The sequence below is a fragment of the Odocoileus virginianus genome, chromosome 6 (genome assembly GCF_023699985.2).
Source record: "Odocoileus virginianus isolate 20LAN1187 ecotype Illinois chromosome 6, Ovbor_1.2, whole genome shotgun sequence".
NCBI classification, from domain to species: domain Eukaryota; kingdom Metazoa; phylum Chordata; class Mammalia; order Artiodactyla; family Cervidae; genus Odocoileus; species Odocoileus virginianus.
Window position 1 is genome coordinate 1,605,801 of NC_069679.1, and position 26,159 is coordinate 1,631,959.

At 46.4% G+C, this 26,159-nt stretch overlaps 1 protein-coding gene across 2 annotated transcripts; it reads left to right on the top strand.

Moving 5' to 3' along the window:
* Window positions 1–648: 648 nt before the first annotated feature.
* Window positions 649–19,075, top strand: F2R (coagulation factor II thrombin receptor). 2 transcript variants are annotated; one of them, XM_070468569.1, is made up of 2 exons: window positions 649–935; window positions 16,390–19,075. In XM_070468569.1, exons 1-2 carry the CDS (start codon window positions 848–850, stop codon window positions 17,583–17,585), a joined length of 1,284 nt encoding a protein of 427 aa, XP_070324670.1. In that variant the 5' UTR covers window positions 649–847; the 3' UTR covers window positions 17,586–19,075. The 2 variants fall into 2 exon arrangements, with proteins under 2 accessions (XP_070324670.1, XP_070324671.1); XM_070468570.1 differs by lacking the exon at window positions 649–935 and adding an exon at window positions 11,056–13,235.
* The last annotated feature ends 7,084 nt before the right edge of the window (window positions 19,076–26,159 follow it).

Sequence of the window (26,159 nt, forward strand, 5' to 3'; positions counted from 1 at the left end):
GCCGCAGCCGCGCCCGAGCGCGAGGGCGGAGAGGCGGCTCCCGGGACCGGATGATTCTCTACCCACTGGCAGCCCGCGTGTCGAAGAACTAAGTGCCCGACCTATGAAATATCTAAGGAGCGAAATCAAGGCAAGCGAATAAGAAGCGTCAAAAATTCTGTTCAACGCGAAGAGCTTCTTCTCATCAGCGGGCCACCCCGTATCTACAGTATAAACTTTCAAATCCACTAACCCCGAGTTACAAAAGCACAAGTCGCTTCAACACTTGTGGCCAAGCTCCCGTGTTTCCCGATGCGGCGCAGCGCTCGGCCGGAGTCGGGCCCGGGGAGGGACGGGCTGGTGGGGGCCGCGGGGCTGGCGCCCTGGGGCGCGGCCCTGACCCGAGGTTCTCGGCTCAAGTCCGTGCTCCCCGGGTGAGCGGCTGATAGCTCGCGGGCCCAAGTCGACGGGCCGAGGAAACGACTTCTCACTCGGGTTACCCCCGCGGGGAGGGCGGCCCAAAGCGTGAGAGGAGGAGGCTAGAGAACCGAGCCCCGGCTGGCCCGGCGACGGCGGAGGGACCGCGGGCGGGCGGCGGTCGCGCCGAGGCGCACACTGGCCACCGGGAGGCGCCCTTCCCAGCCCGGCGCTCGCGCGCCCCGCCCCCGCCCGCGCCCCCGGGGCCCCTTTTCCCGACCGGCGCCGCCAGACTCGCCGAACCGCCTTGTCCTGCCCAGAGGCGAGCGCTCTGTCTGCCCGCGCGGCCGCTCTCTAGACTCCGCGCGTGCTGCCCGAGCCTCTGGGCCGCGGGCCAGCCTCCCCGAGCCGCGCCGCCCCGGCCCCGCCGAGCGCGCGGAGCCCCGGGACAATGGGGCCGCGGTGGCTGCTGCTCTGGGCCGCGGGGCTCGGTCTGTGCAGCCCCCTGGTGTCGGCCCGCACCCGAGGCCCCAGAACAGGTGAGCGCGGGCCCCGGCCTTCCTTCCCCGCCCGGCCTCCGCGGGACCCCGGGGGTTCCTCCTGACCGCCCCTTCTCCGGGAGCCCGCGGCGGGCTCGGCCCGGACCTCTCTGCACCGACTTCTGGAGCATGCAGGGTGTGGGGGGTGGACCAGGAGGGCTCGGGCTGTCTCGGGGAAGCCGAGGGACCTCGCTGCATTTGTTGTCACTGCGGGGCCTGTTTCTCCCAGGACCACCCCGAAAAGAAAGGGCTTTTACGTGGCTCCACCAATAGCCGATCCGGGTGTGTGTTTTTTTTCCCCCAAGATGAGGTGGAGAACCGCTCCCGCTCAAGTTTTGTTTTGTTCAAACGGCTTTTCTTGCACATTTTGAAGGCGAGGAGAGGGGTGTAGAGAAAAGCCTGGTCCCGTGGCCCGTTCAGTGGAGAATCAGGACCTGCCGCCCCGCCGGGCGCAGACAAGGCCTTGTATCAGGAGTGGTCGCGGCGCGGGACGCCGAGTGGTCACTGCATAGCCACGAGGCGGTGGTCGGCAGGCTTTGTTTGCTTGTTCCCTAGGACCCAGTCTTCCAAGTGAGTGGGGGCAGCAATCCAGCTCCTCACAGCCGGCTTCCTCAGCCCCTGTGTGATGAAACCATCTCCTTTATCTGCTGGGAGGTGGAGGTTTCTCACCTAGAATACAGCTATTACTGTGCCCTGCGTGTATTTTTAAGTATCTGCTGCCCGAGCAAATAAATGCATTTTCCAGCCTCTCCCTCTTAAAAAAAAAAAACAGGGCAGAAAAGTTGTTTTTAGCCTGGAAAGAGCCTAGATAGAAAGGGAGGGGGGAAATGCTTTTATTTCTTTATACCGATAGAACTCTGTAAGCTTTCAGACCCGCTACTTTTATTCCACGTAGTAACAAATGCTAGCTGTTTTTCTTATTATCTGTGAGACATTGTGTACTTCGTATTGTTTTCACAACTTGGAAGGAATACAGGCAGTTGGAGACGGAGAGGTGACAAGCCCACAGAAACAGTGGTTTTCTTTTTTTTCTCTGCTCTCCATCTTTGCTCTGGGTGAGTTTGGAGGTGATGCTTTTCAGAACACTGAGAGGCCCAGAGTTTTGCAGCAACTTCTGGCGTGGGTGTGGATAACATGCACATTATCTCTTGCAACGTTTGCAAAAGCAGAGAACTGAAAAATTGCATATGTTGACACTGATGTCAGATATCACTTTATAGATTTATTCTGGGATGTGCTCTTAACAGATTTTTGTTTGAGATTTGGATGGTGCAGTAGAGAGTAGGTTTATACAGATGCTGCATCCATTGTGTCCCCTTTCTTCGCAGTGGATTCCCTAGGAAGGTTTTTGGCCTCTTGTTAGGGAGTGAAGTTCAGACTGCTGTTCCCCACACTTGTTACACACATCAGCCTGCATGGTGCATGCTAAGATGGTGTTACAGATAGAGCTGAATAACATTGGCCAATTCATCTGCCCTGAATTCTGGGAGCACTTTATGAGGGAGAGAAGAAAAGAAGATGAGAGAAGAAAAGGCACTCTTGTTAAGTTTGTATTCTGTGTTTAACCCTGGGCCTAGAGGCATTTTTCACTACACATGGTCTCATTTCACCCCCTCACATGTTTATCCCCTTTTGCCAATTCTGAAACTAAGTCTCAGAGACAGTGTCCCTAAATTTCAAAAGGAGGAGGGGATCCTGGATGCAAGAAATAGGTGGGACCTTGTCTTTGGAGAGTTTTAAGCCCCATAAAATCAACCAAAAATAGATCTGCTTTTTATTATCACTGTGCCTCTGCAATTCTAAACAATGTGTGTCTTAACCACCTGTATCTGATGGAAGAAGTCAAGAGACCCCAGCCATAGGAAATCCTTTCAGGACAAGCCTTGCCCACCAGTTTGAGCTTTCTCAAAGCACTCTCAGACTTGTCCCCACTCGTTTTGGCTTTTCCTGCAAAGTGGCTTTTCCACTTTTTGGGTCTGTTATCCCCCAGCAAAGATCATAAACTTCCATTTATCCCTTTGGCATCTAGAACAGATGTTCACTCAGCAGATACTTGAGAAATTCCTGAGTTCATTAACCAGTTTACATTCCTTTGTCCGAGCTAGTATAAGTGAGACTCCCTCATCAAAGCATGTCAGTGTCCTAGAGGTGATGTCTGTCAATTCTGTAAAGGTCTGGAGAGTAAAAGGTGCCAGAGAGCTGATGGTGACTGTGGCAGAGGGGGTCGGGTCCTTCCTACCCACAAAGTCAAGCTCAGTTCCTTAGCATAGACGGAGGTGCCCCTTCCCTTGCAGGCAGGTCCCCAGCCTCTGCCCAGCCTCCCTTATTACTGAGCCCCCCTTATTACATAATCTATTACATTACCTGTACTTCACCCAGCTCCCACCCTGTAGTTCCACCTCCCGGGAGCTATGCTTTCTCTAGCTTCTGTCCCCAGGCCATTCCTCTTTGGTCAGAATGCACTTCCCACACCCCACATGTTCACATTTCATTAAAAACAGCGACTTTATGTCAAGAACCTACTCTAGCCAACAGTTTTCCTAGATACATTACAGGCACTATTTTACTTATTCCTCTATCCACCATTTGAGTAGATGGCATCCCCATTCTACAGGTAAGAAAACTGAGGCCCTCAAACGGTTAAGTCACAAGTGCAGTTACAAGTGGAACTGAGATTTGACCACAGGCCTTTTTGGCTAAGTGCAGGTTTTCTCTACTGTCCACTGTGACGAGGAAGCCATCCAGACCCCCCAGCCCCTCTGACAGCAGAGAAATAATCCTGCTGTGTGTCCCAGGATCCCTGGAAGGCAGTCTGTGCCCTGCTGGCTTGGGAGCCCAGGTCTAGCACACAGAGGTGCTTAGTAAACGTGGACGCGTCGATTGTGGTATCCGGCCTTTACTCTGAAGCAGATGATAAGGCAGTCTGTGACTAGATCTCCGTCATGTGCGGAGATGTGCGGGTTAATTGGCTGTTACTGAGAGGCTGTGATCTTCGGCCCAACATTAAATGAGACAGTGAAGCTGCCTGAAGCCAAGCAGGACCCTCTGAGGGTCAAGTTTCTTATGAGTCAGCAGTTTTCTACCCCAGCATCTAAATGGCTTCCTCCTCCTCCCGCCCTCCTCTTCTCCCTTCGCTCAGTCCCTGGCGACTGGGGCACTGTGTGCGCCGGCGGCATCCCTTCCTGTGAGGGCGGGTACTGAGGCTCTGGCCCTTCCTCAGGAATCCTCACATCATCCCCGCTGGTTGCCCTTCCAGCCCTCCCGCCTCCTTTCCAGTCTGCCCTCCCTTCTTTCTAGCTCAGCATTTCTCTACCTTTTATGTCTAAACAGATGAGTGCGCTGTCAGCCCTAACTTGCAGTCTCTCATAGCCCTGAATTGCCTCCTGCAGCCCGCTCCCAGCCGTCTGTCCGCGGCCCCCGCTGCCCTCTCCCCGCTCCCGGGCAGGTCACCCCGTCCTGTCCCCCAGCAGACCGACTCCGCTGCGCCTGAGCTGGAGTTCCGCGGAGACCCCGGAGTCCCCAGGACCCTGCGTTTCTCTCGTCTCACTCTCTCATTCTGGACACACGTCCTTCTTTTCCCTTGAAACAGCCTGCCTGCCTTCTTTCCCTTCTTTCCTTCCCTTCCCGCTCCCTCCTTCCTTCCTTCCTGTCTTCCTCTGCTTTGAAAATGAGGTCAGTATTGTTCAACACAGAGAATGTAGCCAATATTTTGTAATAACTTTAAATGGAAAGTAACCTTTCAAAACTGCATAAAAAGATTAAATTGAAATGAGTGAAAAGAATTTTTCAGTGATTGCATTAAACAGTGTGAGATTGTGTGATTGAGCATGTGACACAGGAGTGCGATCTTTCTTTGACACACACAGCCCAGCGGAGGGGCACCGAATGAAGATGTGTTAGAGTTAGGAGCTGGCCCTCTATGACAGTGGGAGTCCACCGGAAGAAATGAAGAGAACCACACTGGGAAATAGCATTAGTATCAAAACTCACTCTATGATGTAAAAATAGCTAAACAAAATTGAGGTAGAATCTACATATCATAAAATTAACCATTTTTAACTTTACAGTTAGTGGTATTTAGCACATTTACAGTGTGATACACCTACCACCTCTGTCTAGTTCCAAAACATTTTCATCAGCTCGGAAAGAAACCCGGTCACCATCACGCACTCAGCCCCGTCCCCTGCCTCCAGCTCTTGGCAGCACCGATTTGCTCGGGGTTCACCGCTTCTGCGTATTTCCACATACGGATGGAATCATATCTTGTGCAGCCTTTTTTATCTGGGGAACTGCATCCCCCTTACTGTGGGGTACTCACAGAACCCCCAGAAGGATCATCAGGAACTCCGGCCTTGGTTTACTTTTGACTAGGATGACAGTATCCAGGACTCACAGTTTTGACACTGAGAATTTTCTGTTTGTTTCCCTACTTTGTGGTTTATTTCATTCTGCCGTTCACGTCTCATGCTTATGCCCCAAACTGTCAAAATACGTAGTTCTCTGTCTAGCCTGAGCGTCCCCCAGACAGCCTCTCCCACACTGACCTTGGGATGTGTGTGCTCAGTCGCACCCCACTCTTTGTAATCCCATGGACTGTGGCTCGCCAGCTCCGCTGTCCATGGGATTCTCCAGGCAAGAAAACTGGAGCGGGTTGCCATTTCCTTCTCCAGGGGAACTTCCCAACCCCGGGGTCGAACCCAGGTCTTTCTCATTGCAGGCGGATTCTTTGCCATCTGAGCCACCAGGGAAGGCCTAAGCTTGGGATGGTGCTTGGAAAAACCCATGAAGTGATGCCTCCTTTTCCTCCATCCCAAGGCATCCAGTGATGTTTTGCCACTTACCAGGCCGTTACAGGCCTTTATTTGCTTTCAGAAGAGCCTGCTTTTGGAAATAACAGGAACAATCTGAAATTTGCACTGCACGACAACTTTATTGAACTTCAGGAAAGGACCTAATCTAATCTCATCTATTTACACTTCAAGTCTGTGGTGGATTAAGAGTCAGGTATTATGGTATTATAAAGGAGCCTTTTCCGGTATTTTCTTTTTTGCTAACCAGCAGTAAGAACTCTAAGGAATATGCTTTACATGATGACACGGTTGCTGCCTGTATGTTCAATAAATGCCCATGGACAGTCATAGTGTACAGTAATAAAAGTTTTCCCAACCAGTACTCACCTTTACCACATGCTACGCCTTCTGACATTTTCTGCATTATTCTGTCTTTTTAAAAGCCTGCTACAGTCCTGTGCATTGATTTCATAAACACCGTCAAGTCTCTACCATTGTTTAAACACTAGTGCAGCAGGTGCGGCATGCTGTTCTGCCGTCAGCAGAACTGAAGCTTATCTGGCGTTACGAGAAGATTTCTGCTTTCCAGGAAGTGCTGTTTATGACAGTCTCTATCATCTCTAGAACGTAGTTTGTTTGAGTTCGGGTTTACAAGCTGCAGTAGGACTTGGGTGGGGTAACACTTGGTTCTGGGGAAATTGGTGATCATAAACATCCTTTACTGTAAATTAGTTTTCCTGTCAGCTCGCCATCTGTCAGCTCAGCATCTTGTAGGGAGCGGTATCCGGTATCCGCACGCCTGGAGCTCAGAGCCCGTCCCTCCGGGTGGAGAACGGGCCTGGAGGAATGAGGAGAGCCAGGGTCAGTCTTCCCAGGGACCCTGCTGGTCTTCTGACCCCACGAGTTGAGTCGGGCCCTGGCCTTCAGGAAAGGCCCCCACACACATTTCAGTGCCTGCCGTGGTGCTGGGTACTCTGGTGTTTACATTTCTGGTTGGCCTTACGTCCTGTAACCCCTGCGCCCCTGGCTTCCCCCCAGGTTTGCTTCGCGATGCTCCCTGCAGAATCCCTGCTCCAGGGGGTGGGAGGGGCGGGGGCCGCCTCATCTTCAGTCTGCAGTCAGGGCTTATATTACTCGATTCTGGGTTTTCCTCAGCAGAGCTTGTTGTTCATTTGCTTGCTCGCTCACTTGCTTCTGCCTCACCCGAGACCGTGTTTTAAACATCTCTTTCTCTGTGTTGTCTTGAACGTCTCGCTACATCCGTCTTGCATGTCTGGCCTGGTTGTTGGCATGGGGTTGGTGTGTCGCCAAGGTCAGCAGGACTTGTGATTCCCAGGCAACAACGGAGCTCACTCAGAGGGCCGGGTCCCACCTGCTATCTATAGTTCCGAAGGGTGGGCAGATTCACTTGTTCGGTGAAATGCTAGAGAAGAAAAACGTACTCTTTCAGGAACAGGTCCTGAATTCACAACTTTTTTGAAGAGACAGGGTAAGTGGTGTTCAAAGAGCATGAGCTTTAGAACCAGGCAGATGTGGTTCAGTTCCCGGCTCCTCCACTTTCTATGTGTGGGGCGTTGGATTAGTTACTTAGCCTCTCTGTGCATCCATGTTGTCTGTAAAATGGGCGGTATCACGCTTATCTCATAAAAATACTAGAGTTACGTGAGGTAGGGTAAGTGAAATATCGAGCACAATGTAAGTGCTCAACAAATGTGTTCTTCCTGCCCACGCCCCTCCACAGTCCAGAAACGCCTTGGAAGGACTGGTATCACATGAATTCTCTCAGTATAAAGCTGTGTTCACACAAACACTCAAGAGGACCTTTGCCCCTTCAAAACTAAGACCAAACAGAAGCGAAAGCGAAAACTGTTGTCTTTAGTTTTTGGTGGCTAGTAAATGTGCATAAAGTGTTTTTCTTCTTTTATTTTTCACTTTTCATTATGGAAATTTTCAAAGATACCCAAAGTGGGCAGTATAATTACCCCCTGTATGCTTTATCTGTATCCTCACTTTTCTCCTCTCCAAATGGACAATTTTAAAGCACATCCCAGACACATGGTATCTTTTCATCTGTAAATATAGCCCTATATATCCTTAGAGATAAGAACTCTTTTGTTCATGTAACCACAATGACGTTATAACACCTAAAATAATGGAACCACAGTTTCTTAATATTGTGAACTGTTCAGTCAGTGTTCACTGATTGTCTCATAAATGCTTTTTCGGTTGGTTTATTTGAATCGGGATCAAATGAGGTCCGCTGTTGCATTAGGTTGACGTATCCTTAAGTCTCTTTTATTCTGTAATGGTTTTCCCTCTCTTCTTTTTCAAGGCTCTGTGTCAGAGAAACTGGGTCATTCCTCTTCTAGACTTTCCTATTACATGCTGGCCCTATCCAGCAAGGTGTTCAAATGCCCTTCTCTCCTATGCGTTTTCTGTAATGTGGTCCATTTGGAGGCTTAACCTGATTTATTTGGTTTTTCTCCAAGACTGCCTGACCTAGTGGTGTTGTGTACACACCTGTTACATCACCTGTTTGTTTTGAATTTATTTGGCTGCACCAGTCTTAGTTGTAGCATATGGGATCTAGTGCCTTGTCCAGAGGTTGAACCCAGGTCCCCTGCATTGAGAGCGCAGATCCTAGCCCCTGGACCACCAGGGAAGTCCCATCTCTCTTTTTGAGATCTTAAGGTGGCGCAGTGGACTCAGGTGTTGTCAGGTGACCCAGTTATTAGAGAGTTTCTATCACCTAGCCTTTCACCTCACGTTATTTAAGAGACTGATGATCATTGGACTAAATCTTATTTCACTGAGCACTTCAAGATGCATTTCTCAATCTGTCGTTGTTTCTGTGTTTATAAGCTGGGATTATTTTATAAAGTAGAAGTTTCCTTCATTGACTGTTTGGCTTCCCCAAAATATTTTCAATATAGAAAAGGCATGATAAATGCTGAATCTGGCCTTTATTTACCAATTTTCATACTGGATCGCCTCGTTTCCTCCAAAAGTGACTGAAAAAGGTTTTATTTTCCCTGAAGCATAATTATGAACTCATCAGTTCAGTTCAGTCACTCAGTCATGTCCAACTCTTTGCAACCACATGGACTGCTACACAGCAGGCCTCCCTGTCCATCACCAACTCCCGGAGTTTACTCAAACTCATGTCCATTGAGTCGATGATGCCTATCCAATCATCTCATCCTCTGTCATCCCCTTCTCCTCCTGCCTTCAATCTTTCCCAGCATCAGGGTCTTTTCAAATGACTCAGCTCTTTGCATCAGGTGGCCAAAGTATTGGAGTTTCAGCTTTGGCATCAGTCCTTCCAATGAACATTCAGGACTGATTTCCTTTGGGATGGACAGGTCAGATCTCCTTTCTGTCCAAGAGACTCTCAAGAGTCTTCTTCAACACCACAGTTCAAAAGCATTAATTCTTCGGCGCTCAGCTTTCTTTATAGTCCAACTCTCACATCCATACATGACTACTAGAAAAACCATAGCTTTGACTAGACGGACCTTTGACTATTACGGACCAAAGTAATGTCTCTGCTTTTTAATAAGCTGTCTAGGTTGGTCAGAACTTTTTCTCCAAGGAGCAAGCATCTTTTAATTTCATGGCTGCAGTCACCACCTGCAGTGATTTTGGAGCCCCCCCCCAAAAAATAAAGCCTGTCACTGTTTCCATTGTTTCCCCATCTATTTGCCATGACATAATGGGACCAGAGAGTTCCAGGAAAATGTCTATTTCTACTTAATGACTATGCCAAAGCCTTTGACTGTGTGGATCATAATAAACTGTGGAAAATTCTTTAGGAGATGGGAATACCAGACCACCTGACCTACCTCTTGAGAAATCTGTATGCAGGTCAGGTAGCAACAGTTAGAACTGGACATGGAACAACAGACTTGTTCCAAATAGGAAAAGGAGTACATCAAGGCTGTATATTGTCACCCTGCTTATTTAACTTATATGTAGAGTACATCATGAGAAATGCTGGGCTGGAGGAAGCACAAGCTGGAATCAAGATTACCAGAAAAAATATCAATAACCTCAGATATGCAGATGACACCCCCTTCATGGCAGAAAGTGAAGAGGAATTAAAGAGCCTCTTGATGAAAGTGAAAGAGGAGAGTGAAAAAATTGGCTTAAAGCTCAGTATTCAGAAAACAAAGATCATGGCATCTGGTCCCATCACTGCATGGCATCACTTCCAAATAGATGGAAAAACATTGGAAACAGTGGCAGACTTTATTTTGGGGGGCTCCAAAATCACTGCAAATGGTAACCTCAGCCATGAAATTAAAAGACACTTTCTCCTTGGAAGAAAAATTATGACCAACCTAGATAGCATATTAAAAAGCAGAGACATTACTTTTCCAACAAAGGTCCGTCTAGTCAAGGCTATGGTTTTTCCAGTAGTCATGTATGGATGTGAGAGTTGGACTATAAAGAAACCTGAGCACCAAAGAATTGATACTTTTGAACTGTGGTGTTGGAAAAGACTCTTGAGAATCCTTTGGACTGCAAGGAGATCCAACCAGTCCATCCTAAAGGAAATCAGTCCTGAATATTCATTGGAAGGACTGATGCTGAAGCTGAAACTCCCAATACTTTGGCCACTTGATGTGAAGAGCTGACTCATTTGAAAAGACCCTGATGCTAAGAAGGATTGAGGGCAGGAGGAGAAGGGGACGAGAGAGGATGAGATGGCTGGATGGCATCACTGACTCAATGGACATGAGTTTGAGTAAATTCCGGGAGTTGGTGATGGACAGGGAGGTCTGCCGTGCTACAGTCCATGGGGTCGCAAAGAGTTGGACATGACTGAGTGACTGAACTGAACTGACTGAATGGGACCAGATGCCATGATCTTAGTTTTCTGGATGTTTAGTTTTAAGCCGGCTTTTTCACTCTTCTGTTTCACTTTCACCAAGAGGCTCTTCAGTTCTTCGCTTTCTGCCATAAGGGTGGTGTCATCTGCATATCTGAGGTCATTGATATTTCTCCCGGCAATCTCAGTTCCAGCTTCTGCTTCATCTAGTCCAGCATTTTTCATGATGTACTCTGCATATAAGTTAAATAAGCAGGGTGACAATATACAGCCGTGACATACTCCTTTCCCAATTTAGAACCAGTCTCTTGTTCCATGTCCATTTCTAACTGTTGCTTCTTGACCTGCATACAGATTTCTGGAGGCAGGTCAGGTGGCCTGGTATTCCCATCTCCTAAAGAATTTTCCACACTTTGTTGTGATCCACACAGTCAAAGGCTTTGGCATAGTCAATAAAGCAGAAGTAGATGTTTTTCTGGAACTCTCTTGCTTTTTCAATGATCCAGCAGATGTTGGCAATTTGATCTCTGGTTCCTCTGCCTTTTCTAATAGATCTTAACAAATATGACATTTTTCCCACATTTCCATGCATTTCTGTCATTATTCTCTTAATGATCTTTGGCCCCTGGGAAGGGCCCTTGGACTGACTTCAGAGTCTTTCTGACCTGACCCTAATGTTCTTTGAAGACATTCAGGGCTCGTCTTGTGCATTTCCTCCCCCAGATCTGGAACCAGCAGTTTCTTTAAGGAGCACTTCTTTTCATGATGCGTGGTCCCATCTGAGACCGTGGAGTATCCCACTCATGTTGTTTTCTGCCTGGAGATAGTATGTTTCCATCATTCTTCCATCACCCCTTTCTTTATTTCTCTTTAGCCTGTAGTGTCGAATCACTGGTGGAGAAGTGCAGGGTACAGCTATCCTTCTCTGTGAATGTAGGCAAGGCCCTGGGATTTCTGGTTTTTTAACCCACCAAGGGTGAGCCCTCTAGGCCAGAGCTCTGAGTCAGAACTGAAGCTGGCATATTCTTGGAGGCTGACATGGTATAAATCCCAGGATCATGAGGGACCTTGAGAGAACATCTGGGTACCACTTTGCTTCTAGGCCACATCTTGTCAAAAAAAAAAAGCGGTCGTTCCTGACTTACGATTTCTAAAAGTCTCCAGAGTTAGAGAGTCCACATTTAAACTCATTAGCAGTATTCTATGTTCAACAATCAAAATTACTCTAGAGCCATTTCAAGAAACCTAAGTTAAGTGAAACTTTTGCAACAAATACGAGGATCAATTTTAGGACCTGTCCTAGTTTGTTGTTGTTGTTTTTTTTTAAGCCATAACTTACCAATAAAAACACATGATTACAGGAGTTTTTGGTCCACTGACAGGCACTTTCTCCTTGACCTAGGACTAAAGGAAAAGCAAGATTCCCAAACTCAAATTTCAGCCCAAGGGGCACAAGCTAGTTGGATTTATCTAATCACCTGGAATTGGTTTTGTTCTCTCTTTAATGCTGGTATATAGTTAAATAAATAAAATTTGCTGACATCCTGTAATCCCATAAAGGCCAAAATATCAAAACCTGTGGTGGCAAGAAAAGGTGACACCTTAGGCAATGATAGCTAATCAAGGGATTATGCATTCTTCCTGGGCTCCAGCCTATAAAAATGTCATGTTCCAGTGGGTGTAAAGTTTCTGTCATCAACACCATACTGCCGAAGAAGGCCAAGCCAGGGAAGAAATTTTTGAAAACAAATACTGATTCCCAAAGTGTTGGGTTGGCCATAAAGTTCATTCAGGTTTTTCCATGCGTTATTATAGAAAAAGGCAAACGAAATTTTTGGCCAACCAAAACTAGCTACAGAGCAAAGCCTAATTAATGACAGTTTTTATTTTCAGGCCAAGTGACAGCATCTAGGAGCTGAGTTGTGCGTGCTCAGTAGTTTTCCAGGTGTCACCCCTCTAGGTCACATCTGGACGCTTACGTGGCTTGCACGCATGAGCTTTTCTCCCTTCTATACATGACATGACGAGTCCTCAGTCTGGCCAGGCCCCCAGAGGGCTTTCTGCAGCAGAAAGTCATGTTCTTTTAAGGTTCCTGTGGGTCGGCATGTTTAAGGACACATATCTTTGTGGTCTTAAAGTCCCAGAACTCTTTCATTTCTTTTCTTCCACCTCCCACACATCCATGACTTCGAGGGTAGCCTCACTTCCCACAGAGGCTGTTGTACCAGGGCCTGGTTCCCACGTGACCAGATCAAGATACACAGAGCGAACAAGATGCATCGCAAGAGGAGGGAGGTGATCCTTGAGGAAGAGGCTGTGAATCTGAAATTTGATTTACAGCCCTGAGTACTGGGGCTCTGTACCTTACAGCCTCTTCATGTCCCTCATCACATTGAAAAACTAAACACGGTTGTATGTTGAGGGAGGGAAGAGGAACACAGATTCCATTTTAATTTTTTGCTTTTTTTTGCTCTCAAAACAGTTGAGAGCAAAAAAACAAACCACACTGAAGTGATGGGGAAGGATAATAATTTCTTACACTAGTTAATTTTTGAAGTTTACAAAGTGAACATGTATCCTTATTTCATGTGTGATGGATGCTCCAAGCTGCCAGATTTGTAGGCCAGACAGGTGTTGAATCTTCCCGTTTCAACGATCCTGAGACTGAGTTCAGAGGAGGTAAGTGACTCCTGGTAGAGCCAGTTGTTGTTTGTTGTCGTTCAGTCACTCAGTCGTGTCTGATTCTTTGCAACCCCATGGACTGTAGCCCTCCAGGCCCCTCTGTCCATGGGATTTCCCAGGCAGGAATACTGGAGTGGGTTGCTGTTTCCTACTCCAGGAGATCTTCTGACTCCGGGACCAAACCTGCGTCATCTGTATTGCAGGTGACTTCTTTACCGCTAAACCATCAGGGTAGAGCCAGCATTAGAATGCAAATCTATCATTAAAAGCCAATTTAAGGACCACACCTGCTACCTGTGGGGCAGGGTACTAGAGAGACTTGGAGATTAAATAGGAGCTATTTCCCACCCTTGGGGAACAACCTCAATATCTATGTACACTCAGGCTCATCACTGCAGATTTTTGTTCTTCCCTGGGACAGATCAACTCTTTATCCTCGGGGGACCCATTCGTGCTCTTGCTGAGGTGATCTGACCTCAGGCTTTTGGTACCAGGCCCTGTTCTACTGTGTATCAGTTGGTGTCATTCTAGGTTTGCTCTTCATTTTGGAAATAGATGCCAATTTATTGTGTTTTATTTTGTAGTTCTCGAAGTTCCATTGGTAGGTTTCATTGCTATTTTCTATTTCTTCATTCATTTCAATGAAATCTTTCTCTTCCCTCATTGAGCATAGTTGTATCACACCCTTTAAGATCCTTATCTGCTAGTTCTAACACCCGAGCCATCTTGGGATTGGTTTCCATTGATTGTCCTTTTCTCTTGAGACTGGGTCACACCTTCCTGATTCTCTTTATAGTGAATGATTTTTAATTGTATGGTGAACATTATCCTGCTGTAAACATTCAAGATTTTGTCTTATTTCTCTGAGTGTTGCTGTTTTTGCTTGAGCAGGCAGTTAATTTGGTTGAACTCAAACTGCAAATGTTTCCTCTTGAGCAAAAAAGCTCAAACCGCACTTGCATTCTTTTAAGTCTAGCAGAGCAGCTTCACATCCCCGCCGAGTGTGCCCCAGACCTGGGGCAGAAGTTACACTGGAATCTGCGGCTCTCCTTCCCCCTCCGACTTGCTCTTTTCTGGGATTCTTTCCTAGTTTCCAATGACTGTGGTTGCCCTGAACACTGTCCTCTAGTTCTCCAGGCCACAGAGACTGTGAGTTTTCTATTTGAGTTTCAGCCGTTTTTCACGGCAATGGCTTTGGCCTCCTCTAAAGCTAAAAGCCACTGAAAGCCAGAAACCCACCAGTTGCCATCTTTTCTTTCAAGACCCATCCCTCCCCTCCCCAACACGATGGTGAACCTACATAATTTCAGGTCATTGATTTGGGGGAGGAAAGGAATCCAGCGTCTGTAATTTTTGTCTAGGGGATGGTTGGGTCTGGTAAGGACCTTCCGGAAGCGGCACTTTCTCTTTTACTGCATCATACTTTTCTGTGTAAGTTTTTGTTTGTAGGAAGGTTCCACTACTGAAAAATAAAACTGAAAGCAGGAAAATTCACTGTACTTATCTAATTTCCAGCCAGTTCTCATTCCCCTGACCTCACTTCTGAGTGACATGTGTGTCCAGCCTTTGTGGTAATCGCCCCCAGGGATAGAAGCCTCATCCTTTTCCCCCTGTGGTTTCTGTCCCCACTCTTCAGCTCCCTAAAGCCCAACAAAAGCTCTCTGCCCAAGTCTCCTCAGTGATAGAATGACAGTGCAACTCCCGGGAAGCAAAAGCTGGTTGAGTTCCAGCAGTTAAATGCTGCATTTCTGTGATGAACTTTCCACTGGATGTTTTTGGTGGATGTTTTGGTGGATAAAGGAAGGATGTTTGCAGCAGAGGCTTTATGGTGATTTCTGGTTGACACTCAAAAGAGCCTGCTGGCCTGGCATCTGCCTGGATGCATGTGGCATTTTGGAACTGAGCTGAGGGAGGCACTGACCTAGAACTGGTGCTGCTCCACTGACCTACTGAGGAGGGAGAGAGGGAAGATGACTCAAGTGGTGGGTGCCTTGCAGTTTTATTAGACAGCAATCTGAGGGGCTGTGGCTTGGACCCAAAGATGAGAGATTTGGGACATTCTACTGTGTAAACAAGCTGAAACTAGTAAAGGAGAGCTTCTATCACCTGGATAACTGTCATGGAAATTGGGTCCCCTCAGTCTTGCTCACTGAGCAGGCAATGGCACCCCACTCCAATACTCTTGCCTGGAAAATCCCATGGACAGAGGAGCCTGGTGGGCTGTAGTCCATGGGGTCGCTAAGAGTCAGACACAACTGAGCGACTTCACTTTCACTGGAGAAGGAAATGGCAACCCACTCCAGTGTTCTTACCTGGAGAACCCCAGGGACGGGGAAGCCTGGTGGACTGCCAACTATGGGGTCGCCCAGAGTTGGACACGACTGAAGTGACTTAGCAGCAGCAGCAGCAATCTTGCTCCAAATCGCCTCTAGTTCCATAAGCTTTAAGATGTCCCCTCAACTTTCTGTGTTGATTTTTCCATGAGGGGGAATGGATCTCAAGGGGTGGCCACAAACCAAATGGAGGGGAAAAAAGTATACCTGCAGGCCTATGGAGGAAAGAGAAGTCACAGAGCCTGGAATGATTTGTTTATATAGACAGTGACTCGCACAGAAAAGAAGTCACGGCTTTTTCCTTTCACATCAGCCTGTACTCAGCCTGTCCTGATACCTGCAGGAGAGATCTCTGAAAGCCTGTGGTTCACCTCATCTCTCCGAGGAGCAGAGCTTGAAAAGCACTTGCTTGTGCCAGAACAAAATGTGGTGCATTATCTTGAGTTAGCCACTTCCCTGGTGAAGTCTCGGCTTCCCTGGTGGCGCAGTGGTAATGAAGCCACCCGCCCGTGCAGGAGACTCAGGTTCGATCCCTGGGTCGGGAAGATCCCCTAGAGAAGGAAATGGCAACCCACTCCAGTATTCTTGCCTGGGAAGTCCCCAAGGACAGGGGAGCCTGGCGGGCTAGAGCCCGTGGGGCTGCACAGAGAGATGCAATGGAGCGCGCGCGCACAGATAACGTCTGTCATCCACTTGAGTGTCACCTGCTCTTTCCCACCGACTCTCCCAGGAGGAAAGCCAAAAGCAAAAGTCAAGTGTACTCTCCCCTTTGTCCTCCTTTGCCTTTTTAATTAATTTAAGAATGTTTTGCTTTTCAGAGTCAGAAGCAACAAACGGTACTCTGGGTCCCCGGTCTTTCTTTCTCAGGAATCACGATGACGGATATGAACCAATCCCACTGCCGGATGACGGGGACTCGAGTGAAGGTGAATTCGCAGAAGAGAGATTAAGCTCAGGCAACAGAAGCAGCCCTCCTCAAAAGCCATCCCTTCCGTTTATCTCCAGTGCTGCCTCGGGATATCTGACCAGCGCCTGGCTGACGGTCTTTGTCCCCTCGGTGTACACGGGCGTGTTCCTCGTCAGCCTCCCCCTGAACATCGTGGCCGTGCTGGTGTTCGTCCTGAAGATGAAGGTCAAGAAGCCGGCCGTGGTATACATGCTGCACCTGGCCGTGGCAGACGTGCTCTTCGCGTGCGTGCTCCCGTTCAAGATCAGCTACTACTTCTCCGGGAGCGACTGGAGGTTCGGGTCGGCCCTGTGCCGCTTCGTCACGGCGGCCTTCTACGGGAACATGTACGCCTCCGTCATGCTCATGACGGCCATCAGCGTCGACCGCTTCCTGGCCGTGGTGTACCCCATCCAGGCGCTCTCCTGGCGGACCCTGGGGCGCGCCTCCCTCGTCTGCCTGGCCGTCTGGGCCGCGGCCGTCGCGGGCGTGCTGCCGCTGCTGCTGCGGGAGCAGATCGCCCGTGTGCCGGGGCTCAACATCACCACCTGTCACGACGTGCTCAGCCAGACACAGCTGGAGGGCTACTACTCCTCCTACTTCTCCGCCTTCGCCGCCGTCTTCTTCTTCCTGCCGCTGGGCCTGTCCACGGTCTGCTACGTGGCCATCATCCGCTGCCTCAGCTCCTCCACGGTTGCCAACCAGAACAAGAAGTCCCGGGCTTTGCTCCTGTCCGCGGCCGTCTTCTGCGTCTTCATCCTTTGCTTCGGACCCACAAACGTCCTTCTGCTTCTCCACTACGCCTTCCTTTCCCCCGATTCCGTGACAGAGGCTGCCTACTTCGCCTACCTCCTGTGTGTCTGTGTCAGCAGCATAAGCTGTTGCATCGACCCCTTGATATACTACTATGCCTCCTCCGAGTGCCAGAGGCACCTCTCGGCGATCTTACGCTGCAAAGAAAGTGCAGATCCCAGCAGCTGTAACAGCAGCGGGCAGCTGATGCCAAGTAAACTGGACACCTGCTCCACTAACCTGAGTAGCAGCCTGTACAAAAAGCTCTTAACTTAGGAAGAGGGACCGACAGTGAGTTAAAAGGAAAATGTTAAAAAAGCAAATCACCTGAGGATTCAACTTCATCCCTGACAAAAAAAAAAAAAACAGTATTTCCTTTACCATCCAAAACAACAAACGTGATTTACATGTCTCCCTATGAAAGCTTGTATATTTGTTAGTTACAGACAAAAGTAACAGGAATAGAAAACATTATTCCAAGAGAGTATTGCCAGTGTTACCACAAGAACTAGACGTCTCTGTTTTCATATATTTACATGACTTATTATAGATGTATAGTGTGAATTTATACACGTACTTATATCATTTGCAGTACAGTATAGAATAGGCACTTTGAAACCCTCTCTTTTTTCACCAGAGACTATGGAAATAAATTCTGATTTTCTGATTTAACATGCAAAGTTTAGGTCAGAACATCTGAGGAAGCCCATCAGTAGTGAGGGATTCTACAGTTTGGACTTGCACAGCTTTTGCAAATAAATGTATTTTTACATTGTTTAACAGCAATGTTTAAATTGTTGAGGGATGAGACTTAGTACTAGCTGTGTGTAGAGAAAGTTCTTTTGTTTTTCTTGTTAAATAGATCAAAGTTTGAATTCTTGAAATTATTAAAGTGGATGAAAACAGATGATGCGGGTAGCATTTTTGCTGCTTTACACGCCACATGTGTGAACTGAGAATGAACAGAAGTCCCACTAGTGACCTGAGGTTGGCTTTCAAAGCGCCCTGCCCCCGTCCCCCAGTTGAAGGGCTCCAGGCAGTAGACACAAGACCGGGCCACGTGTTTGCTGTCTTCTGCTGGGATTCCCTCAAGGATTGGCCGTGAGCTTATCATGTTTATGAGAAGTTGGTGGAGTAGGATGTGCCATCCCAAGAGACAATGAATGTAAAAGACTTCTCTGCCTCTATTAAGAATGGAAAAAGAAAGCATGTTTGCTTTCGGCAGTTAGGCTGCAAGGATCACTATCAGCTGGAACCAGCTATGTAGCAAACATGGACAGTCATCGTGTGCTCTAGGCACGCATGAGTGCTGGGCAAACACAGTTGAGTCAGACGGAAACCTACTCTCGAGAATAACAAAGTGGACCGACACGTGGGGTGCGGCAAGTGTTAAAGAAATGCATCAGTATGTAAAGAAGTGCTTTTAGCCAGATGTCACCAAGCAAGTTCCACATAATCAAGCCTGGCAGGTGAAGAACTTTGAACATTTGGGTTACTGCTTCCTGTGGTTATAACTTGAGAGGAAAACATAATATATTACAAGAAGCATGTTTTTAAAAATAGGTCCTTCAGTAACAGAATATGAAAATTTTTATTACAGTGTTATTCAAGCAAGATAATTATAAATTCTGTATATAATATAATCATCAGTCTATGTATCAACATGAAAGCAAAGTTATACATAAAAGAGATTGAAAAAATAAACTAAAACATCAACTAAGGATAAAGTAAGTCCTTCAAAAAAAAAAGTAAGTCCTTCAGTCTGACTTAATTAGACACTATTTACAAATGTTTTGTTCAGTACATACTCAAATCAGATTTTTAAAAAAGCATTAATTATGTCAGAAATGGCAGAAGAAATGGAATTGACTTTGAAATCTAGGCAAATAGTCTCCATTTTTTCCATTCACTTTTGTTAAGAGTTAATGAAATGGCTTTAAAAGCCATTTTTTAACCCTATGATGAGTATCAAGTACAGAATATTCTTGTGTATTTAGCAAAATAATTAAAAATAATGTTGATATATATCTTTTTTTCCTTATGAAAAAATGTTGGCATTTTAAACAAACAAAAAGAATAGAAAACTGTTTCCAAATTCCATTGAATAATTTACATAAAAATATGTATTGTAAAGTAAGTAAAAGTTAACATTGTTTTTATTAGTTACTGTATTCATTTTCTCTAATTTAGTGAAGATATACTGTCACTGTTTATTCATTCTGTTTATATTGAAATGCATCTAACTTAATAAGACCCATTACTGTATTATCAGTATATACTTAGAAAATATTACATCACTGTTTTTATGTTCTTTTTAAAAAATGTGTATAACCTCTATTAATAAACGTGAAGGTTTGCGTGATCTGTTTGGAATGGAGTTTTATTGTGTCTTTAGAGCCTGGCAGGAGGGCCAGTCTGAGGATTCAGCTGTGGTTTGTTGTGTAGTCAGGAAGTGGCCCCGTGGTCTGTGGCCCGTCAGACCCCACTGTCGGTGGAACCCACGGCTCGTGCACTGGCAGGCGGATTCTTTACCACTCGGCCGCCAGGGAAGCCATTAATGAAGAGATGATTTGCAGAGGCGTGGGTCAGGCTTAAGGGGCTTCCCAGGTGACGCTGGTGATAAAGAGCCTGCCTGCCAGCGCAGGAGACGTAAGAGACTGGGCTCAATCCCTGGGTCGGGAAGATCCCCTGGAGGAGGGCATGGCAGCCCACTCCAGTGTTCTTGCCTGGAGAATCCCATGCACAGAAGGGCCTGGGGGGCTGGGGGTCACACAGAGTCAGACACGACTGAAGCGACTTAACACACGCATTGCCAGGGTTAAGGGGGCCAAGAGCTGCTGAAGAGCCCAGGGACTAGCGGTAAGGCAAGCTCTTACACCCCAGGCCCAAAGCAGGTGGGGGGTGCACAGACATTCTCTCCCCCACACCCTGACCTCTGTTGGTGCCTCCCATTGCTCCTGGTTTGAACCTGCAGCCCAAGGTCAAGGGAATCTGGATGATGTAGCCCATAAAGGTGAGTTTCTTGGGGCACAGAGAATGGAACTGGAAGGGAAAAAGAAAAGTACAATTTCTACCAAAAGCGTTGGTAGTTAATTACAAAGCTTTCTGTGTCTTTTTTTTTTTTTTTAATCCCTTCTTAGGAAAATTTAAGGTTATATCAATGGGAGTATGTTCGGATTCCCGAGTTATGAGCATCATGGATAGAGTCTGCAGTTCTTTGCTAGTGAAGAGAGAAACCAACGTCAGGGGATATATAGGTTGAAACTTAAGGAAGGGTTGCTCTTGAGTGACAGTCCTTTGCCATCCAACACTCCCTGGGGCAGAGGGAGGAGGAGGAATTAAAAGCAAAATTATAAGTACCTATGAGAGCTGAAAGTCAACCCCAAATTCCGATAATGTATTTCTAAGTGCATAGTCAACAGAAAAGTTATTTCAACTAACAAGAATTATGTCAGCACACAGCATTTGTAAGTTAACACATGAACTTAATTTCCTGAGGCCTGGAGTCTGAATAGTATTTCAGGAATGGATCTATTGAATGAAGTCAGCTCAGGTCACAGTCACCAGAAAATGGGATCCGTCCTCAAACCAGAGGATGACCTTTAAGCTCTTCCATTGTCATTTTTAAAAATATGCTTGAAACCAAAAACATTTGGATTTTCTTAACCCCCAAAAGTATGTTTTTTCCACCAAGTCAAAAATAGGATTTTAAAGGAAGTGGAATACTTGACTGTTAAATATACACAAGGAAAATTTGAGGTTACAGTTCTTAATTTAAGAAATGAAGAGAAATGTCAGTGTGTCCTTCAGGAAGTCTTAAGCTACGGGAGCAAAATGGAAAAACTGAAGCAATGTTTTTGAGGAAGTTTTTTCCCTGAGGCCTGGGCCTTTCCACTGGTAGCTTCTCACCTAGGTGCCATCATGAACTTAACTGGGAAAACAGTCATCAATAATAATTTCCTGGCAGAATTGGCATAGCTGTGTGTCAAAACTGCTAGAATAAGTGTGCATGGAGAATAATTAACCACAAGATGTGCCAAGTGTGATTTAGAAGGAGGTGTAATTCAGGAAGCTGTGACCTGAGCAGAGAGGAGAAATGCTCTAATTCTGTGATTCTCAGTCCCTGAGACCCTTTCAGAATATGCACCCAGTCAGAGCTGTCTTGAAACACTAAGGTAACGTTTCGGTCTTATTCTCTCACAAGTATACAATTGCATTTTCCAGAGGCCAGGTGACATATGATTACATGCCAGATTGAATGCAGAAGCAAGGTATGAAAATCTGACTCTTCTATCAAACCATCTGTTAAAGAGATTTGCCAAAATAAAAACCAAGGTAACTTCGTTAAATCATTGTTTAGGGGAAATTTTTTCTCTGTAAAAAATATGGTATTTATGTTAACATGTAATGGATTTGTCATTAAGTTTTATTTTTTATTGACATAGTTGATTTATGTTAGTTTCTGGTATATAGCAAAATGATTCAGTTATACATATATACATATTATTATTTTTCAGATTCTTTCCATTGTAGATTGTTACAAGATGTTGAATATAGTTCCGTATGCTATACATTCAGTTCAGTTTAGTCTTTCAGTTGTGTCCGACTCTTTGCGACCCCATGAATTGCAGCATGCCAAACTTCCCTGTCCATCACCAACTCCTGGAGCTCACTCAAACTCATGTCCATTGAGTCAGTGATGCCATCCAGCCATCTCATCCTCTGTTGTCCCCTTCTCCTCCTGCCCCCAATCCCTCCCAGCATCAGGGTCTTTTCCAATGAGTCAACTCTTCGCATCAGGTGGCCAAAGTTGAGTTTCAGCTTCAACATCAGTCCTTCCAATGAACACCCAGGACTGATCTCCTTTAGGATGCACTGGTTGGATCTCCTTGCAGTCCAAGGGACTCTCAAGAGTCTTCTCCAACACCATAGTTCAAAAGCATCAATTTTTCAGCTCTCAGCTTTCTTCACAGTCCAACTCTCACATCCATACATGACTACTAGAAAAACCATAGCCTTGACTAGACAGACCTTTGTTGGCAAAGTAATGTCTCTGCTTTTTAATATGCTATCTAGGTTGGTCATAACTTTCCTTCCACGGAGTAAGCGTCTTTTAATTTCATGGCTGCAGTCACCATCTGCAGTGATTTTGGAGCCCAAAAAAATAAAGTCTGACACTGTTTCCACTGTTTCCCCATCTATTTCCCATGAAGTGATGGGACCAGATGCCGTGATCTTAGTTTTCTGAATGTTGAGCTTTAAGCCAACTTTTTCACTCTCCTCTTTCACTTTCATCAAGAGGCTTTTTAGTTCCTCTTCACTTTCTGCCATAAGGGTGGTGTCATCTGCATATCTGAGGTTATTGATATTTCTCCTGGCAATCTTGATTCCAGCTTGTGCTTCCTCCAGCCCGGCATTTCTCATGATGTACTCTGCATATAAGTTAAATAAGCAGGGTGACAATATACAGCCTTGACGTACTCCTTTTCCTATTTGGATCCAGTCTGTTGTTTCATGTCCAGTTCTAACTGTTGCTTCCTGACCTGCATACAGGTTTCTCAAGAGGCAGGTCAGGTGGTCTGGCATTCCCATCTCTTTCAGAATTTTCCACAGTTTATTGTGATCCACACAGTCAAAGTCTTTGGCATAGTCAATAAAACAGAAATAGATGTTTTTCTGGAACTTGCTTTTTCAATGATCCAGCGGATGTTGGCAATTTGATCTCTGGTTCCTTTGCCTTTTCTAAAACCAGCTTGAACATCTGGAAGTTCATGGTTCACGTATTGCTGAAGCCTGGCTTGGAGAATTTTGAGCATTACTTTACTAGCGTGTGAGATGAGTGCCATTGTGTGGTAGTTTGAGCATTCTTTGGGATTGCCTTTATGTTAAGAACTTGTTATTTATTTTATATGTGATAGTTTATATCTGTTAATCCCAAACTCCTAATTTACAGCCCCACAACTTCTTCCCACTTTGGTAACCATAAATTTGTTTTCTATGTAAACCTGTTTCTGTTCATAAATAAGTTCATTTATATAATTCTTTTTAGATTTCACTTTTAAGTGATGTATTTGTCTTTAGCTAACTTAGCATGATAACCTCTAGGCCCATCCATGTTGCTGCAAATGGCATGATTTCATTCCTTTTTATGGCTGAGCAATGGGTTTGTTGTTATTTTTAACAGAAGCATTTTCAAAAATTCTCCATTTTAATGTCTAAAGTGTAAATAGGATCTGTGGTTTGCTGCTAAACCCAATCTCCCAAAAAAGGAAAAAGATTCTGATAGGTATTAATAGCATTTGCCATTTTCCATGGTATAAATATTCCCTTTGTGGCGAATTTTAAGCTTCTAATGTTTTAACAGTTGGCTTGAAAAATTCCTGAATGTTGAATTCTCGTGAACTGGTACCAGCTGACTCCGGCACACAACTAGATATAACCTACATGGAAAAAAAAAAAAAAAAAAAAAAACCTCTTTAGGGTTTTTAGGTATATTTAGGCATATTGAAGTCTCAAGAAAATTTGAAAACACTGCTCTTATGCAAGAGTTCCAACTTTGTTACCTTCAAGAAAACATGGAAACTGGTCCTATTACAAAGCACACAGGTGAACAGTTGGTGTGCAGTTCCAGGCCACCCCACTGGGTTTCTGGCAGCCTCTCAGCTGGGAGATCCGTGTCTTGAAGCAGTAGGAACTGATTTCAGGCAGCAGTGCCGTGTGGCCTCGTGAAGGAAAAGCTTTAGGTGAGGCCTCGTTTCCATCAGCCTCCCCGACCCACCCACTGGGGCACCTCTATTAAGAGAACAGCACATGCACTCTTGGGCACTGCACACTGGTCTTCTGGACAGAAGAAGCCAGAATTAAAAAGCAGATGCCATATTCAGCAGCATCTTGAATTCAGATAGCACAGGAGGTTTCTACCCCGTTGGCTGGCCATCTCTTCAGGAAATGACTCATGAACACTGGAGAGTTAGCTTTGAAACCGCTTATATGGTAGCCTGAAGACATGGGGTAGTGGCAGGGCCGGTCAAGCTGTTTTACTCTTTTTTTTTTTTTTTAATGTTTTAATTATTTATTTGGCTGTGCCAGGTCTTCATTGCTGCACAGGCTTTTCTCTAGTGGTGGCGAGCGGGGGCTCCTTTCTAGCTGCCATATGAGGGCTTCCCGTGACTGTGGCTTGTTACAGAGCGTGGTCCCTAGGGCACCTGGGCTTCGGCGGTTGCAGCACGTGGGCTCAGTAGTTTCCCATCCCGGGGCCTACAGCGCAGGCTCAGTAGTTTCCCATCCCGGGCCCTAGAGCACAGGCTCAGTAGGTTTCCCATCCCAGGCCCTAGAGCGCGGGCTCAGTAGTTCCGGACTCCGGGCCCTAGAGCACAGGCTCAGTGATTCCGGACCCTGGGCCTTAGAGCACAGGCTCAGTAGTTTCCCATCCAGGCCCTAGAGCGTGAGCTCAGTAGTTTCCCATCCCGGGCCCTAGAGCACAGGCTCAGTAGTTTCCCATCCCGGGTCCTAGAGCGCAGGTTCAGTAGGTTTCCCATCCCAGGCCCTAGGGCACGGGCTCAGTAGTTCTGGACTCCGGGCCCTAGAGCACAGGCTCAGTAGTTTCCCATCCAGGCCCTAGAGTGTGAGCTCAGTAGTTTCCCATCCAGGCCCTAGAGCGTGAGCTCAGTAGTTTCCCATCCCGGGCCCTAGAGGGCGGGCTCAGTAGTTGTGATGCATGGGTTTAGTTGCTCCCTCCCAGGCCAGGGATGAAACCCACGTCTTCTGCGCTGGCAGGAGGATTCTTTATTCCTGAGCCACCAGGGAAGCCTTACCCACGTTAATTACCGCAAGACTGGGTCATTTCAGTGTTCTGCTGCATCACCCGTGCCAGGGAGTAAGAGCATGACCGAGGCAGGATTGTCATTACTCAGAAGCATTTAACAGCAGGACTTCAGTTGTTTTGTGGGTGTGTACTTTTTTTTAGTTCTCCTGTTTATTGCTACCAACCCATCTCCTTCTACCCCCTCATGTGTGCATGCTCAGTCGTGTGACCCTGTGAACTGTTGCCCACCAGCCTCCTCCGTCCATGGAATTTTCCAGGCAAGAATATTGTAGTGGGTTGCCATTTCCTTCTCCATTTTTGTTTGTTTTTGACATTTCATTTCTTATCCGAGATACCTAGTTGCTCTTGAAATTGGCCAGAACAAAGTTTAAAAAAAAAAAAAGTCTTTTTCAGTGTTTCCCTCTCCTCCAGGAGCTGATTTGGGGGTTTAATCATAAAATGTAACAGTTAAAAAGCATGGAATTTGAAGACCTCACGTTTCAGACAGAGTTTTTGTTTTGTTTTATCAGTGTTGCCTTGTTAGAAGGAATTTTTAGAAACCCTAGGTCAGTTCTCATCTGGCTGCGCACGAAATCGCTAGAAAGCTTCTACACAATTCTAAAGGCCAGTCACTGCTCTCTGGGGCCGGGGCCCGGACATGCATATTGTAGTCAAGCCCCTTGTGGGATTCTAAATGTGTTATACCAGAATTGACACCACTGCGTTAAGAATGCCTCTCAAGTTTAACATGTATTTGGATTATCAGTAGACTCCAGGCTGATGCAGTAGGTCTGGGAGGGGACGGGGCTGTGAGTCTAACAAGTTCCCAGGCCATGTTGGACCATACTTAGAGTAGCAGGGCCCTGAGATATGACCCTGAGGCAAAACTGGGCCAGCTCAGAGGTCCAGACACAGAAAATTCAATTCTCATATCCTTGCAATCACTTTCTGGGGCAGTTTTTAATGCAGCAGTCGCATAAGTGCTTAATCAAAATTTGTTTTAGGTGATATCTAGCTTGCTGTATTATTTTCTCCACTTGTGGGTT

Excerpts from the sequence above, each read along its gene's own strand:
- F2R (XM_070468569.1), top strand. The coding sequence starts at position 848 with ATGGGGCCGCGGTGGCTGCTGCTCTGGGCCGCGGGGCTCGGTCTGTGC. Across the intron at positions 936-16,389 it reads CACCCGAGGCCCCAGAACAG|AGTCAGAAGCAACAAACGGT; the intron begins GTGAGCGCGGGC and ends TTTGCTTTTCAG.